The sequence below is a fragment of the Amphiprion ocellaris genome, chromosome 4, assembly GCF_022539595.1.
Source record: "Amphiprion ocellaris isolate individual 3 ecotype Okinawa chromosome 4, ASM2253959v1, whole genome shotgun sequence".
Lineage (NCBI taxonomy): Eukaryota > Metazoa > Chordata > Actinopteri > Pomacentridae > Amphiprion > Amphiprion ocellaris.
Window position 1 is genome coordinate 18,454,859 of NC_072769.1, and position 18,453 is coordinate 18,473,311.

Sequence of the window (18,453 nt, forward strand, 5' to 3'; positions counted from 1 at the left end):
CAGGTATGTTTTATCTGCTAGCATCCTGAACATGGAGTTAACTAATCTATACAAACATGGGCTAATGATTAAATTTAAGTATTCTCCATCCGTTTGTTTGTGGCTGGGTTCATAAATTCCGTGTGAGGTTGAATCTGGTTTGTTCTACTGCTGAGAAGAACACCACATTGGTTTTTGTTCATTTTCATGAGTTGTGTCTTGTTTTTAATGATCATCCAGTCTCGGCAGCTTATGTAGCCTGTGCACATGCGTAATGCAGGATAATTCAAGCCTAACTTAACTTCATGTTATTGAGACATTCTTAACTTGTCTTAATTAAAAAATGAGTTTCAAGTAAATGATGTTTATTCAAACCAGACATTTTCATCTGAACAGAAGGAATTTGGCACTCACTAAATGGTGCCTCGTAGAAACACTACAGTCCGAACAGATTTCTGTCAAATTTGAATGTTGCTCTTAGCACAATCAGAAAAAAAATGCATCTTCCACTGACATGCATGTTCAGTCTCTACCCATCAGGATTGGCACATTGGTAAACAGATGCAACAGCAGAGAAATACCTGGTGTTACGGCCAACTGACTTAGTGGTTCAGGTAAGTTCCAAGCAACACCCAGTGAAGTTTGCATTTCTTCCTGCCACCTCATGTTTGAGGAAATTGATCACTATTCTGGCTTTGGCTACTAAGATGTGCTGTTTGAGAAATGTTTGGTGTCTGAACACATGATGGATTAAGTGCATTATTGCACAGTTCAGATGAGTGTTACAGTACAAGTTGCTAAGTCAGTGATTTGGTGTTGGATCCATTTTCATAATCCATCTTAACTGTTTCACTGCAGGTTGTTCAGAATCAAAGCAGATCCTGTGTCTGTCAACACTTTTATTTGATATTTAAACAGACCATTTTTATGCTCTATGAATATGAGTCAGATTCCTGGAGGTCATGGCAAGATGAAAAGTTTCCACCTTCAGACAGAGCGTGAACTAAAGGAGAGTCAGAGGCATCAACTCCCCTGAAAATAGGATCTGTGAGATATTTTGTGAAGCCTCTAAAATACTGACAACATGTTATTTTTGCTATGCATTAGTGTTTTTGTGGATTTTCATTATTTATCATGCGTAAAATGTGGCTGGTATTGATGCATCAATCATGCCTGAGGATGATTCATTACTAATAAACAGTGAAGCGCAACAGAGCGCTATCATGAATTTAACTCACATTAACTCAAAGATCAGAAAAACACAAATGTTAATATAAGCCTGATTATTTTCAGCTCAGAATACAGCATCTCCACACAGCCAGAAAAATCTGAGTGTGCTGTTGTTGATATGTGAAACACTGAACTTGTGTTGTGGAATGATTTTAATGTAAATCTTCATCCAAAATGAATTGCCAGAAGTATAGAAACACATTTCATCTCTATTTCCTCCTACCGTTGCCCTGACAACATGCGTTACGTTTCATATTTCCACTGACTTACAACCACACCAGCCGACAGCACTGGATATTTTAACAGAACGACGAGTGTGGAGCTAATCAGTCGGACTGTTTCATTTTCCACTTACCATAGTCACAATGTGTGGTAACATTGAAAACAACGAGATAATGAATTCTAACTTCTTCTTTCATGTAAACTGGGTGATTCACTGCATTTATATACACAGATCAGACAAAAGGTTTAGACCATTGACAGGTGAAGTGATTAACTCTGATTATCTCTTCATCATGGCACCTGTTAGTGGGTTGGCTATATTAGGCAGCAAGTGAACAGTCTGTCCTCAAAGTTGATGTGTTAGAAGCAGTAAAAATGGGCAGGTGTAAGGATTTGAGTGAGTTTGACAAGGGACAAATTGTGATGTCTAGACAACTGGGTCAGAGCATCTCCAAAACTGCAGCTCTTGTGGTGTGTTCCTGGTCTGCAGTGGTCAGTTGCTATCAAAAGTGCTCAAAGGAAGGAACAGTGGTGAACTGTTGTGAACCACGGCTCATTGATGCACATGGGGAAGACGGCGGGCCCATGTGATCCGATCCAACTGACAAGCTACTGTTGCTCAGAATTTCTTTTACGTCACTTTGATGGCCAAGTGCATCTCTTACCTGGGGAACACCTGGCACCAGGATGCACTATGGGAAGAATGCAAGCCAGTGGAGGCAGTGTGATGCTTTGGGCAACTTTCTGCTGTGAAACCTGGGATCCTACCATCCATGTGGCTGTTGCTTTGACGCGTACCACCTACCTAAGCATTGTTGCAGACCATGTACACCCTTTCATGGAAATGGTATTTCCTGATGGCTGTGGCCTCTTTCAGCTGGATAGTGTACCATGCCATGGAGCAAAAATGGATCAGGAATGGTTTTAGGAGCACAACAAGTTTGAGGTTTTGGCTTGGCCTCGTATTTCCCCAGATCTCAAGCCAATTGAGCATCTGTGAGATGTGCTGGACAAACAAGTCCGATCCATGGAGGCCCCACCTCACAACTAACAGGACTTAAAGGATCTGTTGCTAACATCTTGGTGCCAGATACCACAGCACACCTTCAGGGACTAGTGGAGTCTATGCCTTGATGGGTCAGGGCTGTTTCAGCAGCAAAAGGGGGACCAACACAATATTAGGCAGGTGGTCATAATGTTACAGACTTTCCCGCTGGAGATTAATAAAGTCTGTCTAAGTCAAAGTTATGCCTGATGGGTGTATTGTGTACAGCAGTCTAATATGTTGAAAATGAAACATTAAATAGCCTTTTAATTGATATTTTATATTTTTTAATATGGTCATAAAATGCCCATAAAGATGGGTGAATATGAAAACTGAAATTGGAATATAGAATTTTCATTTTAAGTTGAACTCAAAAGCACTTGCAAATGAGGAAAATTATAATGCTCTAATGAAAAAACACTTTCAAGTTTACCTTTTCATTTTAATAACATCCCTCTTAGACTTCCTGATATGAACATGTAGTTTCTCTGACAGCAGATGCCTTGGTAATGGTGTTGGAACTGAGATTTTCTGGAACAGAGGTTTTATGTAATCTTGTTCATCTGAAATCAAACACAAATAAAATGTCGAGGCGGACAGTATTCTGTTGTGCAGAGGATTGTTTTAACTGTTTGGCCGAACTGTACACAGATGCTGACCTGATTACTATCATCTGAATGTTTTATTTATTATTCAAGACCTTTAGACACAACGATGTTTTGTTAATATTTCACTCACCTTCACAAACATGAAACTCATAGATGGATCTGGAGATTGTTGATATTGTTGGTATGTATAAGACTACTCTCATCCTGGATAGCCCTCAGGCTCACATATCACATACACTCCTTTGTGTTATGTTTAGTTGTTGATTTATTTTTTTAATTTATTTTATTATTTGGCTTATTTTTATTTGAGTTACCTGCAAGAATTTTTTCTTGCTGGTTTCATGTTTTTAAATTAGATTTTTTTTTTTTAACATAACTGAGAAATGAAACTACTTATTTTTTTATTAAAATAAAATGAATAAAATAAAATCAGCTGTTTCATGGCTGTTTAATCCAGGAAGGGAGCATTATCATGGGCAAAACTTTCAAATGTTTAACTTTGATACACAGACGTGAGTGTTTAGGGGTTTAGGACCCTTTTATATCTTATTTTCTAAGTGTTTATTTAATGTCTACTGTTGCACGAAGAGAGACTAACATAATTTCGATTCTTGGTATGTCATGTACATATTGCAGAATTGACAATAAAGCTGACTTTGACTTGACTTGACTTTGACTTCATCAATAATGCAAAGGGACTGAAATGAAGAAAATATCACAACCCCACCTTTGCTAAAAAAAAAAAAAAAAAGAACATGTGATTCAGAGACAGATCTGATGATTTCATAGATGTTTTCACAGGTCCCTTTTAGTGAAAAAACTTTAATGAAATACTTGTTTGAAAAAACAAACATACCTTTAGCCTTGTGAAATTTCTGATGGAGAATATTTACACCAATTGTTCATCTCTCCAAGTATACTTACTAAAGATGCTTTAACCTCTGAGTCAACCAATCAGTGGTCAAGACAGTCTGAAATTTTGGATTTCATTCAAAATTTCAACCTTTGCAGAAGGTCACTGACCTCAGTTCTCACAATAGATAGAAAGATTGTGGCTCAGAGTTGTTTCACATGTTTTGTCAAAGTTTTTTTTTTTTTTAACTCTTCCATTGCTGTAAGCAGCCATAAATGTCTGTTGATACCAATTACACAATCAGTATTTTCTTAGAAGTGTTATCACTTTTTTAATTTGCCAGAATTTCTAATGGATATAAAATAATTTAAAAAAATAAAACACAGACCATATATTTTCCATTTGTGGAGTTTATTTTGCAGATATAATGGAGAACTCTTTTGTGAAGTTTTTCATTCACTTATTGCTCTCTGGATGAACTGTAGATTTTTCTATGCAGTAGCAGTAGTAGTTGTAGTAGCTGCGGTTGTTGTAGTAGTGGGTGCAGCCGTAGTAGTTGCAGCTGTGGTGGTTGTAAGAAGATTGAGGAAAAGCTGCAACAGTTGTGTCAGCTGTGCTGTAGTCAGTCCCGTTGTGGTAGAGGTGGAAGTGGCCTTCAAGGAAAACAGAAACATTTGTTGTCATATTATTCTCTCAGAAATGTTCCAGCTTTTCATTCCTTTGTACAGATGTTCCTGTGTGGTTTGATTCTAGAGGACGGAGAAGGAACTCACCTCATTAGACTCTGATGAGTCTGAACGGGCAAGTCGTTTGTGTCCCCCGTCCATCTGTAGAAAATCCGAAGGTTACACCTTGAATGTTACTTGCATTCTACTTTATTACAATGACAATATATTGTACATATTATATATATATATATAGTCATGAGTATAATAAAGCCACACTTACAGGATTGGCCAGAACGAGGCTCAGGAGGCATCCAAGAACAAGTGCTACCTTCAGCATGGTTTCAGTGATCACACCTGTAAAAACAAAAATAAGAATAAAAACCTGCTCAAATGAACTGTTTGGTCAAAGTAAAAACTAATTAAATAAAGATTCTACCATGCTCCTTCAGAAATTACTGCAACAAAAACGTTTCATATAGTTACCGTCAGGTCTTAGCTTCAGCAGACTGTCTCACAGATGGTCAGGGAGGTTGTTGTAGTGCTGCTCTGAACATGGAGCTTTTCTTATATACACTTTCAGGAGCAGCACTGTTGGGAAACTGCAGCTGTTAAGAAATCTTCCACCTCCACATTTCAAAATGTGTGTCTAATTATGACACACAGAAACACACCTTGATCCTGTTACATTGAGACAGATGAAGAAAAATCCTGGCCTAATCAATTTTGCCAATTTAATTGACAGGTCTTTTCCTGTTTTTGCAGACTTATTCAGCTGAGTTTCAAAGACTTTCCAACAAACACACATCCCAAAAGACAGTTCCATGAAATGCTGTGACCTTTTGCAGTGCATCTGAAGACCATTTACAACCACCTATTGCATATCCGTTCTTTTGCAGCCCGGTTATTTTTTTTTTTTAAATTAAGTTGCATGTCTTTTAATGCAATGCATGCGTAATGCAAGCTAATTCAAACCTGATTTAGGTTCATGTTGTTGAGACACTTTTAGCTTGTCTTTATTATCAAATGACATGACCTTCAAGTAAATGCTGATGTTTATTAAAATCAGACATTTTCATCTGAAACAGAGGGATCTGGCATGTATTTAATACTCCCTGTTCGAAATCCTAATCCAAATGGATTTATTTGTGTCAGATTTCAATATTGCTTTTAGTAAAGCCATAAAACATTGTATATAACCACTGACATGCTCATTCAGTCTCCACCTATAAGGACTTGCACATTGGTAAACAGATGCAACAACACGGAAATACCTGGTGTTATGATTGCAAATCAAATGACTTAGTGGTTCAGGTAAGTTCCAGGCAACACCCAGTGAAGTTTGCATTTCTGCCTGCCACCTCTTGCTTTAGGAAACTGGACGTTATGCTTTATTTAGTCATGCAAACAAGTTTGCACAGTACTTACCACACATGTGAGACCACCACCTAGTGTAAGGTGTTTCCCACCACTGCCCTAAATTAAGAGTATTGCTGATTACCTAAATATTTTTTAGGATTCTGAGATGATCAATCTGCCAGTATGTGCAAGTTCTTTAATAAAATTATATCTTTAATGCTAAAATATAATTATTCCTGTTATCTATGAATTTTCGAATTTGTTTCCCAAAAAAGCAGAAAACAAAATAGTAAAGCACATTATAATTTTTGATTGAGATGCCAAATTACAGTTATTTGCTTGCATTCCTGAACAGAAAAATATGTTTTAGTCATTGCTGGCTCAAATTTGGGTATAAAAACATGAATTCAGTTTGAAATTCCTCACTCCTCTTCAAAATTGTGATGCATAGGGAACTCACTGACAGAGTCCAAATTAAAGCACTTCATGATGCTGGATGGTCTTTGAGACAAACAGGACAAGACATAAAGTGTTCTCACAGTGTGGTCAAATATGCCTTGGGCTTCACTGCAGAGACTGCTACTTACAAAATGCACCAAGGAAGAGGCCAGAAGTGAAAGCTGACTGAAGAAGATGTCAGGCACCTCAAGATTCGAAGTACTACAGACAGAAGGAGGACCACTGCTGATCTTTAGGCAGAGATTAATGCTTCTAGATCAGAATCTGAGAAAGTCTCCAGAATGACCATAAGCAGATGACTGAAAGAACAAGGCTTAAAGGGAAGAATAGCTGGTGAGAAGCCAGTTATCACTGAGGCCTGCAAACATCCAAAAATGCCTAAAATTTGCCAGGTAGCACAAACCCTGGACTGTACATGACTGGAAGAAGGTATACCATGGACGGACGAGTCCAAGTTTAAACTCTTCGGTCAGTATCATTGTGTTTATGTCCGCAGACAATCTAGAGAGCGTTTTGATGCTAGATGCATTGCACCCACAGTGGAACAAGTTGGAGACTCCATTATGCTTTGGGGTTCCATTTGTGGAAACAGCATGGGCAAATTAGTTAAAATGGACGGTACCATGAACAAGAAGGTCTACCACAACATCTTGGTGCATCATGGAATCCCTTCTGGATTGAACCTGATTAGTCATAGTCCATATACCAAGAAGACAATGACCCCAAGCATACTTCATAGCTGTGAGACTACTGGACCAAGAAAAAGGAATCTGGAGCACTGGAACTGATGAGCTGGCCAAGTCCAAGTCCAGACTTGAATCCTATTGAACAGATCTGGGATTTATTGAATTAAAAAATAGATGGCACAAAAGTTTCATCCAAAGCAAGTCTCTGGGAACAGATAGAAACTATTTGGAACTCAGTAACAAAAGAGACTGTCGAAAAATCCACAAAAACAATGTCAGCAAGAAAGCAAGCTGGAGGTCATATAAAATATTAAGCTTTTTGGCTAATATATGTGAATAAGGACCATTTAGTTGTTCCAGTTTGTTACGTGCCCAATAAATAGCAATGCAATTTTTAGTTTGAAACAGGCTTTTGACAGATTTCTAAAATAGTTCTGTTTTCTCATTTTCTTTGATAGGTGGTCTAATAAACTTGTTAAGTACTGTACAATACACTCACATTTGAAAAATAAACCTTTATCTGCCGCAAATATATTATAATTCGGTGAAATTCTGGCTGTGTTCCAAATCACATACCTTTATCTTTAGGTACGTACTACAAAATCCATAGTTTCAAGCAGCATGCATACAACTAGAACAAACTACTTCATCATTATATAGCACCTTTGACACAGTCTGTAGTGCGAAATGGGCTGTCATCACTGGTTCAAGCATGTCTATATTCCTGGACAACACTGACACATATGTAACCTAACTGAGGAGAGGATTGTTGGTCAGAATTGCCAGAATAGCATGCAAGCTAGCATACTTCAAAGTCCGACCAGATGTACTCGGATATTTTTGTGCTTTTGGCATAGTGTGTAACAGGGCATACTGATTATTGTTCTTTCATACAGTATGGTATGGAAGGAAACTGGATTAAAAAAAAAAAAATATCCAGGCTTATTATGTCTCACTAGTTTGGTTGACGTTCTGTTTCAAGACTGTGGTTTATAGAATTCCCTGCTCAGCAACCAATTAATCCAGCTGCTCTAGTTTGCCAAATGTAAAGCTTTGGGTCCCTGTGTTTCCATAGAATTTCTAACAAGCAGAAATAAAGTCCCAAAAGACAGTTCCATCCACATTAGCATCCTTTGTGTTTTCTGATATCTAAGCTCAGACTGTTTTCTCTAAATGTCACCTGGAATGAGTTTATTCTTTGTTTGCAGGGCATTTCAGACATAAGGCATTTACTACCAGCTTTAGCACAAATATTGTTTATCAATTGCGTAAATGAAGGTGCTCATATTAAAAAGCTTACCATTTATCATTTAATTATAAATAATGAATTTTAAAAAATAAAAGCATTTGAAATCCCCAGGGCCTACAACAGGGTTCCTGTCATATTGTGATTTCATGAAGGACCTTGAGGCAGCTGGTCATAGTTTATGTATTGTTATTTGAGTTACCTTTAAGAATGTTTTCTTGGTGGTCTCAGCTTTTTTTTGTTACATCTGGTAAATAAAATAAATCTTATTTGAAATAAAACATGTATTTTTACCTTTTTCCTACTGAGTACTAGCTGTTGCATAGATGTTTTCATAGGGTTGAGCCCATTGTAGAGCTAAAGATGTGAAATGTCTGATGAAGAATTTCACGCTCATTGCTTATCTGTCCAGGTACACTTATTAAATAGGTTTTTGTTTCTCAGGATGTCTAGTAGCACTACAATAAATTACAGTTGTTATTACATGAATAGAAGAAAATATGTGTTGACCAATTATCTTCATTACAAACAAACTGTTATAGTTGCTGACACATTGAAGTGTGTTTGAAATATTTAAGAACTGCTAAATAGGGATAGATCAGGGCATGTGTTACCATTTTAAGACAGTATTTCTCGTATGCACTACTGTTCAAAAGTTTGGGGTCACCCATGCAATTTCATGTTTTCTATGAAACTCACACTTTTATTCATGTGCTAACATAATTGCACAAAGCTTTTCTAATCATCAATTAGCCTTTCAACACCATTAGTTAACACAATGTAGCATTAGAACACAGGAGTGATGGTTGATGGAAATGTTCCTCTGTACCCATATGTAGATATTCCATTAAAAATCAGCTGTTTGGGAAGAATTTTTGAGGAATATTTGATTTCCATTGTGGACAGAATGCTGTGAATGTGTTCAGCTGTTATACCTGCCAAAGGTGGCTACTTTGATGAGTCAAAAGTTTAGAATACATTTTGGATTGTAAATTGATTTATTTTGTTTTTTTTAAACTTCATTTATTTATTTGTTCTGTTCTTTCATTTCAGAGTACAATGAGACATTAACATGCATAATTTCCAGTAAAAAAAAACACGGAAAAAGAGAGTTGTTATAAAACTTGTGACAGGTCATGTGTATCTAAAATTCCAGTGTGTTTAATGTCAAAACTGTGTGGATTATGAACCGCTTCTTCGCATGCTACAGCTCAGAGGTATGAAAGGGAGATTTAACTTGAGGAGGAGTGAAACAATGCTCCACTTTTCCAAGAAACATCTCCCTTTCTTCTGTAGCAGCCTGTGAGTGTAGTGTGTTGTTTGCACTGAGCTCTTTCTTTTCATCTCTGCCTAATGGTTCGTGTCCACAGGATCTGTCACTTCATCAGTTACTATTAATTGCCTGTGGATGCACACAGTTATCTTTTTTATTGAGACAGAAATTCAGAAGACTCTTTAAAAGGAGCTAGGAACTGTAGGATTTAAAATAGAACTAAATGGAATTTTAGGTGTGTGGGATTTTTTTTGGATTAGTTCCGCATAGTATTAAGCTTTAGCTGTCTTAACGCCGCTTTGATACTAACTTAAGAAATCTTGTTAAAATTTCATATGCGACCCGGAGTTTGTCTTTTTTCATCAGCCCTCCTACAATCTCTTCTAATGGCACAAGTGGAGATGTTCAGTCAGAGGGTACAAGCGGATTAGTCTTGCATCTTTTAATTTCTTCAGGAGCTTTACAGTTCAGAACGTCAGAGCAGGATGAAATGACCAAGGTAAGCAACTCCCCACAGTCAGTGCAGGAGAGAAAATCATGTGAAATGGGAAGCTTTTGTAGCAGTAACTGAGGTTATTGATCAAACAATAGAGGGAATCAGACAGTTTGATATCGACCGTATGAATGAGGAAAAGAAACGGTGTGTCAGACGACTGCATTCAACTAAATAATAACAGAGTATATGGAGAGAAAGTTGGAGTTTGTGAACAAAAAGTTATTGTTCACAAGAAAGATTTTGTTTACAGAGGCGGTTACCATGGTAACATTTTTTGAATCAGGAAATGGATTCCATTATTTCCAATTGTAAATATCTCAGCGTAGCCGGCAAAATCTTAACACACTGTTGCGTTGAAGTCATTTTAGTATAAATCTCCTTCCACATTAAACTGCCCAAATCATAGAAATATAAACATTTCTCCATTTTTCCTTTTCTTTTCCTTCATCTATTTTTGGATAGCAATGGCAAACTGCCTAACTGTATTGTACCATCACCATCCCAGCAAGCAGAGAATGTTTTCCAATAACATTACCAATCAGTTCTGATAATGTTTTAAAGAAAACATTTTAATCGAATCTTCAAAGCATGTTTTAAAGCAAGTTTTCATTTCAATTAATGTTCTTAAAGGGTTAAAGGGTAACTAAGGCATCATGTTTTATTTGGAACTTTCAGAGAGTGTTTTGAGGATGCAGTCAGATTATGTTACATGTTAGTAAAAGAAGACGGTTGCTGGTGGATATGTAAAAATTCAAAGAGAAAAAAAAACATTTCATTTATGAAGCTTATTTGGTAAATATCACAGAGAATATTGACTTTTTACCCACATGTTGTACTAAACTTGAATGACAAGTGGTTAAAAACAACATTAAATTGAGAAAATCTGAGCAGATTATCAGCAAAAGCATACTGACACAAGACAGCGCTGAGAGCAAGTTCTCCATTCCAAACAGGTTTCCCTATTTACCAGGAGCTGCTGTGGAAGCAGCGGTGGTTGTTGCAGCTGTTGTTGTAGTTGCAGCTGCTGTTGTGGTAGTAGCTGCAGTTGTAGTAGTAGCCAGTTGTGAGAGGATGGTAGCAAATATCTGCAAAAGCTGCTCCTGAGACAGCATAGTGCTGGTGGTAGTGGTAGCCTTAGAGGACAATGGAAACATTTGTCAAACACACAGCAGAGGATTCTCTCAGGAATTTTACAGTAACAGATGTTCATGTGTGGTTTAAATCTAGACAGTGAAGAAGGAACTCACCTCATCAGAACCAGAATTAGAATCAGAACCAGAGTCTGAGCGGGCAAGTCGTTTGTGCCCCCCGTCCACCTGTAGGAAGTAAGTTACACGTTGGATATTACCTGCATTCTGCTTTATTACATTAATTATAATGGCAACAAAAAATATGGTCACTGATAATGATATTGAGTATGATAAAGCCACACTTACAGGACTGGCCAGAGCGAGGCTGAGGAGGCATCCAAGAACAAGTGCTACCTTCAGCATGGTTTCAGTGATCACACCTGTTGAAAGCACAAAAAAAAAATTACAAAGACTTGATTGGATTAACTAATTGGTGAAAGTAAAAACTAACAAAAAGAACAGATTCACATAATTACCGTCAGGTCTTAGCTTTAGTAGACTGTCTCACAGATGGTCAGGGAGGTTGTTGTACTGCTGCTCTGACCTTGGAGCTTTTCTTATATACACTTTCAGGAGCAACGTTGTTGGAAAAACTGTAATTATTAAGGAATTTCCCACCAACCACGTTTCAAGGTGTGTCTAATGATGAGCAGGATGGACGTGTTGCCCCCTCATGTAATACCCCGCATCAGAAGATCACATAATGACGTTTTCATGTTTTATTTCGTTGCTTCCAGTCAAATTTTCATCACCCTTGTCATCGTGAATTGTTGCTCAGAAAAGGGATCAAAATGGATCATTTTGCATTAGCAAACAAAGTGTTCAGGAAATCCTGGTTAGACCATAATTAGGGATGACTAAGCTGTGTTGTTTTGAGAAATCTGTGGTGTCTCAATAGCAGATGTCTGAGGTGTCAACATATGGTGGGCATGCACATAATTGCACAACGAGTGCGGCAAGTGTTACAGTTGATACAGCTAGACAAACCCAAACTTACAGACACTACAACTTTTGTTTGATCTTTTAAAGTGGTCATTTAGAATTTTGCTTTGCCTTTATGTCTCTCTGTTGCATTTCTGGACACCATGGCAAGTTGGAAAGCTTCACCTTCAGGTAGACACATGGATGCAGACCCTGCAGAATAGACATAAGAAGACACTTGCATAAAGAATTGCTTCTCCTTTCTGCATGCTGTTTTCTTTTTTGCTTTTTCTGTTATAATAATGTGCTGATTAAACAAATCCTAGAAGATGGTGATGAGAAGTTATTTGGAAACTGATCAGAAGAAAACTCCTGACATCCAGAATGTGGTGTTTAAATTCTTGTACTCAAATTGTGATGGTATTTACAGATTATTTGGGATTCCACTATCTTTTCTTGATTTGACTAGCTGAGTTTTAATGGAATGTCTACATAGAGGTACAGAGGAACATTTCCAGCAACCATCACTCCTGTGTTTTAATGCTACATTGTGTTAACTAAAAATGCTAATTGATGATTAGAAAACCATTTGTGCAATTATGTTAGCACATGAATAGAAGTGTGAGTTTTCATGGAAAAATTGTCTGGGTCACCCCAAACTTTTGAACTTTAGTATATGATAGTGATGGATGGGAATGACTCCCAATGAGTCCTATTGAGGGAATAGTTGGAAAAAATCTTGTTCACTGTCTTTAATAGTGTTTTTTGTCGTCAATAACATCATTTTTTTAATTGAGAGAAAAGTACATCACTATTTTGTGTCCCCACAGTGTTGTCCCAGTAAAGTCACCAGTCAGCTGGCCTTTCCCATGACTTTGTTTTTGCCTTGAAATTTGTTAGATAACTCATGATGTTAACATAACCAGTGGTTTCTACATTGCTTTGGTTAGTAATGAAGGTAATTTCTTTGCAGATGGCCTTTATTTATCAAGGAAGAGAAAGATAATTAATTATAACCTACATACAGTTTAGTGCACCATGTAACGCAAATTAAAATGAAACAAATAAACATCAAAATGGGCTTTTTAACTTAGCTTAGTGCACTTAACAGCTAACAGTGTGCTTTACAAGGACCATTAAATTTCAGACATCTAGAGATGACAAGATATCACGATGTTGAAGAAAGAAAATTACAGGCAATGACGTGAAAGTGAAGAAAATGTTATAAACAGCATATTGTGTTTGACATTACCTATATGTGGCATCTCTTGTGGCTTTGAATGCCAGAAATTACCGAAAAACCCTTGAAGGAGGTCAAAATATGACTTTTGTTAGGTAATTATTCAGTTTATGTTATGAACAACACCTTGTTGTGGAACTCCATTAGGGGGAGTATATTTCTTATGCCAAAGGAAGGCAATCAAAGATGCAATGCAAACAATTTTATCGAAGATAAAAAAGAATAAACACTTTTTGCATTGAATACTAACACCTAATGTCTTATACAGCCTGGTTGAAGAGGATCTCACCAATTTATTCAAACCTTCCGGTGTCTATTCTAGGTTGTTTATGCTTTATTTAAAGGGTTTGTGGGGAATTCTGCTTGATTTGCTCTTTGGTACAGACACTGTAATTTTTGCATCACTTCATTTCAATTTCAGCAATATTTGAAGCCCATTTCCAACACCAGAGATGCACTTATTGCTCAATGCAGAATGTAGGTAATTTCTGTTTACTGCACGTATATGTTTTCTCCATAACAGTAATCATAATTTCTCTCTTCTTTTTTCTTTGAAGAATGAGTCTTCATGGAGGAATGGGCTCTGAAACCTCTAAGTATACATAATTTGTTTACTTCTTATGTAATATTTATCATTTATATGTGTAATTCCCAGTTTCCTGTTCTTACTCTAGAGTCTAGACTCAAGACTTTCTGTTGGATCGTTGTTATTCAGCCAGATATTTTGCCAGGTTTGCTGGTTTTTCTCTTGTTTTCAAACATGTTTTATGTGGAATATTCAATCTTTAAATCATTTTTTCACACATTTATTCATATATTGACAGATGATCTTATTTTCAAGATAAAGGTCAGTGTGAACATCAGACAAGAAGATGATCCAAAAGCAGCTGTCTGATGAAGATAATGAATCTAATACACTTGCACTGACTGAATTGGCCTAACTAACTATTTTTTCTTTTTTCTGGTTTCACACTTTTTTTTTCTTCAACTTTGTAAAAGTCTTAAGGAGAATAAACGTTCACATTTTCTTTGGCATATTACAGAAAATCATTCATGTAATTCAGAAATTTCCACTCAAGCCAATATTTTTGCATACAACAATAAAAATCCTCACATTATTTAATTTGGCAACATTCTTTATTTAACATGTGAAAAGACAGGAGCAACTTCCAGCATGTTTCAGTGCACCAAACACATGGTAATGAATTTTTGCCTAGTCACTTTGTAGTCATTTCTCAGATGACATCTAGGGCTCAAACAGGAAGGGGAAGCCGGCGTTAGCCTGCAGAAATAAAAACAAAAACTGCTGATTATCAATCCAGAATCAAGATAAAAAGATTTTAAGGTTGTAAAAAGTATATACCTCATCAATCCCAGGCCCAGATGTGTCACCACGAGCATCAGGAGGTATTGTAGTAGAATCTTTCTGTGTCCCCTGTGGCCATGTCTGTCATCAATCACAGTAAGACAAACGGTGTTACAAGGATGGACAGCAATTAAACTGATGCACAATTCTCAAGTGGTAAACTGAGAAACTCACTTTTTCTGTATGTAGGTTTGGCTTGGAACCCTGCTGAAATGAGATGAGACACATGAAAAGACTTTAAAAGCATGTATGTACTAATATTAATCAAGAGGCAGCAATGCTCCTTAGCAGTTGTCATCTCATTTTAGATTCCCTACAATCACAAAGCTATTAACAATCCATAAAGACAACAACTCCATCAACACACATCTAAAATGAAAAGAAAGCCAGACCAACTAAATCAACAGTCAGCTACAAGCACCGTCCACAAAAGTTATTAAAACCATCCTGGACAAATTAATTTACATCTGTTTAACTGATAATTAAATAAAATCTACATGTTGTAGTTACAAAATCTATCTTTCAGCACTTTTAGCTGTCCATAGTTAAGACACAGACAGACAGACAGACAGACAGACAGACAGACAGACAGACAGACAGACAGTGTGGTCTCTATGGCAGACAGCTGCAGTCATGACTCAGCATCTGCAGCTCCATTATTATCATTAAGCCTTTGAGTCATCATTGTCTTTATAAGTTCTAAAACCTAAATCAAAGTAAGGCTGATGCTAAACACACTGTTTTGATGTTTTAGTTCATTTTTGTTTTTTCTACGAATATTTTTGTTGTCGCTGAAACCACACACACAAATAATTAATTCAACAAAATGTCTTTCAAAATCTCCCGTAAATTCAGATAAGCGATGATGAAATGATGAGTGCCTTAAGTTTGTGTTTGATCACAAAGCACAGAGAAGCTGAGGTCCTCCTTTCTATATTTGAGGTTATCTGTCACGTCTGACCTGCAGAGGGAGCTGTGGTCTCTGTGTGGTTCTCTCCAGGTTCTGCTGACCGTTGCTGGGCTGCAACACTGCAGTATTCCTCTGCTGAGGATAGCCATATGGTGGTACAAAGTACGGGAAGCCCTGTGATGACAGAAGCAGTTTAAATCATCAGGGAGAACATAAATCAACAGACTGACATTTGCACACAGGCCTGTATGTTTAACTTCATACCTGCTGCCTGTGAATCTGAGGAAATCTATAAGATGGATACTGGAACTGTGGAAACATCTAAACAGGATTTAAAGCAAATATTAATTCCTGTGTGGAGCCTTGCAGCTGCTCCAATGATAACACAAAGTCATGATGCTATTTGTGCGTTCCAAGGCTGCTTTGTTGTACCTGCACGGGGTTTTGGGCCTGCTGAGGGACGTTGGCAGTGTTGGGGTCCTGTGAAGGCCCGAGCTGCTCCTGCTGGCCGTTAGGGACCAACATAGGTGTTAGCTGGTTGCCCTGGTTGGGAAGCAACAGCTGGGGCCCCTGGGGACCAAAAGGACCTGCAACTTGAGGGTTCAAGTTCACCACCTGCGGGGTGAGCAACACCTCAGGCTGCTGCTGCTGCAGCACGTACTGGGGTATTATTGAAGAGCCCTGCAGAAGAAATGAGTAGCTGTGTCGGTAAAACAGATATTATTTAATTCAATTTAAGAAGACACAGAGTAACTCAGGCTAGTAAACAGTCCTGTGGTGGTTAGATAAAAGCATCTGATTAGCAGTATAGTTTTTGGAGGCACAGTCGGTACCTGTGTTTGTCCAAGAGCTGCAAGAGTTAATCCATTCAGTCTCAGGATCTGAACACAGACAAAGGTTGAATTAAAGATATTATTTCCTATCTGACAGAAACTCTGACATGACATCCAACAGATATAGATTCTTAAAGTGCTTCTTACCTCATTGCTATTGCTCGCAATGATTCCAATCTGCACCTGTAAAAGAAAGATTAAAAGATAGCAATGAAGCTGCTCTTTAAGATGGTACAATATGTGCATGTATTATACAGAAGCATAAGGATGTAACTGACCGGCAGAGCAAAGCTTGTTCTAAATAGACAGATCAATAGAAGGGCCGTTTGCAGCTTCATGATGTCCTGCAAAGTGTAAAAACACAAGACATGAATTCATATATTTTTTAAGTTTCACGTAAACCTACCTTACAGTGTACCAAGAAATCTATCTTACCGTTTCTCAGGTTCTGCTCTCTCTTTCTGTCTGTCTCCTCACCTTGTCCACGTCCCTTTTAAATTCTCTGCATGCGAGCTGTTATAGTCCACCACCAGCCCATCCAGACAATATGCGGTCAGTGTGACAGACATTTCTCATGGCATCAGACTCAGACACTTACAACACAGGATAGGTAAGTATGTCATTAGGTGTAAGTCATGTCTCTAAACACCATGACACGGCCCGTTTCAAGTTGTTAACAAGTCTCTGAAGAATGTCCATTAAAAATAGGATGCACTTTTCACATACGGAGATTACAAAATTGTCAGAATGTCACTGTTCTGCTTGCACAGGCCAGAACCAGTTTACCTAATTAACTTTTTATGTTGTCTGAGATCAATTTTATGTGTGTATGTTCAAATGTAGCACTTCAGTGTGTAATTATTGACATTAAGACCAGCAAGAATTTTGGCAGGTCATGAGAAAAAAAAATAAAGAAAAACAGGACTTGGGAGCTTACAGTCAGACATTTGTTCATCATGCTCAGCCTGATGTTGGCATCTAATTGGAAAAATCATCACACTAATGGTTGACTTTGTTGGGATTTACACAAATGTTCAAAAGTTTGGGGTCACTTAGAAATGTCCTTATTTTTGAAAGAAAAGCAGTTTTTTGTCAATGAAGATAGCATTAATAGAAATCCAGTCTAGACATTGTTAATGTGGTAAATGACTATTCTAGCTGGAAACAGCTGATTTTTAATGGAATATCTCCATAGGGGTACAGAGGAACATTTCCAGCAACCATCACTCCTGTGTTCTAATGCTACATTGTGTTAGCTAATGGTGTTGAAAGGCTCATTGATGATTAGAAAACCCTTGTGCAATTATGTTAGCACATGAATAAAAGTGTGAGTTTTCATGGAAAACATGAAATTGCCTGGGTGACCCCAAACTTTTGAATGGTAGCACATATAAATAATAGAAAAACAGTAACAGTTTGAATAAGATGGACTGATTTTGCATTTGTTCAGGTATAAAAGTTATTGGTTTTTTTGAGACAGTTATTTATTTTTTTTGTGTTTGATGTTGTTTCATTATGATTGAAATCACAACTGAGCTTGAACTTGTTTTTGAATGTGACCAGGAGGTTTTCTTCAAGGCAGGAAAAGTGCAAATCTTACTAACACCATTAACAATGCCTCTGCTCAAGTTGTTGTGACAGTCATTCAGCGTGCACAGTACCAGGACACTGAAACTGAAACAGCTAAATGGAATTTCTGTGTTTTTCCTGCCTTCCATGAAAACAACCAATACTGTATATGATCGAGCTTTCATGCTTCACCAGCTCAGATCAGAGTGAGTTATGTGTTCTAAGTCCTGTTTCATCCTGAGACTGTTTCATGAAACACTGCTTCAGCTTCAGAAAGTAAAACCTAGAGAAGCTCTTTGTAATTCAGGCCTCATTAGGTCTCTTCTGGGGCTACTTTTCACAATGACAGAGCTAGAAAAATTA

At 37.4% G+C, this 18,453-nt stretch overlaps 2 protein-coding genes across 3 annotated transcripts; both read right to left on the reverse strand.

Annotated features, from left to right (window-relative positions):
* Nucleotides 1–4,329: 4,329 nt before the first annotated feature.
* LOC111579510 (spore coat protein SP96-like) lies at nucleotides 4,330–5,174 on the reverse strand. Its single transcript, XM_055010188.1, has 4 exons — nucleotides 5,089–5,174; nucleotides 4,886–4,959; nucleotides 4,711–4,764; nucleotides 4,330–4,590 (listed from the first exon to the last, which is right to left on the reverse strand). The coding sequence occupies exons 2-4, from the start codon at nucleotides 4,940–4,942 to the stop codon at nucleotides 4,429–4,431; spliced, it is 273 nt and encodes a 90-aa protein (XP_054866163.1). The 5' UTR covers nucleotides 4,943–4,959; nucleotides 5,089–5,174; the 3' UTR covers nucleotides 4,330–4,428.
* Nucleotides 5,175–14,527: 9,353 nt separating this feature from the next.
* Nucleotides 14,528–17,012, reverse strand: odam (odontogenic, ameloblast associated). Of its 2 annotated transcripts, none has more exons than XM_035955680.2 (10): nucleotides 16,957–17,012; nucleotides 16,800–16,865; nucleotides 16,669–16,704; nucleotides 16,522–16,569; nucleotides 16,121–16,369; nucleotides 15,953–16,009; nucleotides 15,740–15,862; nucleotides 14,953–14,982; nucleotides 14,776–14,859; nucleotides 14,528–14,694 (listed from the first exon to the last, which is right to left on the reverse strand). In XM_035955680.2, the coding sequence occupies exons 2-10, from the start codon at nucleotides 16,857–16,859 to the stop codon at nucleotides 14,659–14,661; spliced, it is 723 nt and encodes a 240-aa protein (XP_035811573.2). In that variant the 5' UTR covers nucleotides 16,860–16,865; nucleotides 16,957–17,012; the 3' UTR covers nucleotides 14,528–14,658. The 2 variants fall into 2 exon arrangements, with proteins under 2 accessions (XP_035811573.2, XP_035811572.2); XM_035955679.2 differs by having other exon boundaries at nucleotides 14,953–14,985.
* Nucleotides 17,013–18,453: the final 1,441 nt, after the last annotated feature.

What these genes read in the sequence shown, in the direction of transcription:
- LOC111579510 (XM_055010188.1), bottom strand. Translation starts at nt 4,942, where the DNA reads ATGCTGAAGGTAGCACTTGTTCTTGGATGCCTCCTGAGCCTCGTTCTG. An exon ending in GCCTCGTTCTGGCCAATCCT is followed by an intron (nt 4,765 to 4,885) that starts GTAAGTGTGGCT and finishes GATTTTCTACAG; the next exon opens with ATGGACGGGGGACACAAACG. An exon ending in ACTCATCAGAGTCTAATGAG is followed by an intron (nt 4,591 to 4,710) that starts GTGAGTTCCTTC and finishes TTTTCCTTGAAG; the next exon opens with GCCACTTCCACCTCTACCAC.
- odam (XM_035955679.2), bottom strand. Translation starts at nt 16,859, where the DNA reads ATGAAGCTGCAAACGGCCCTTCTATTGATCTGTCTATTTAGAACAAGC. An exon ending in CAGCTCTTGGACAAACACAG is followed by an intron (nt 16,370 to 16,521) that starts GTACCGACTGTG and finishes TTTCTTCTGCAG; the next exon opens with GGCTCTTCAATAATACCCCA. An exon ending in GACCACAGCTCCCTCTGCAG is followed by an intron (nt 14,986 to 15,739) that starts GTCAGACGTGAC and finishes ATCTCATTTCAG; the next exon opens with CAGGGTTCCAAGCCAAACCT.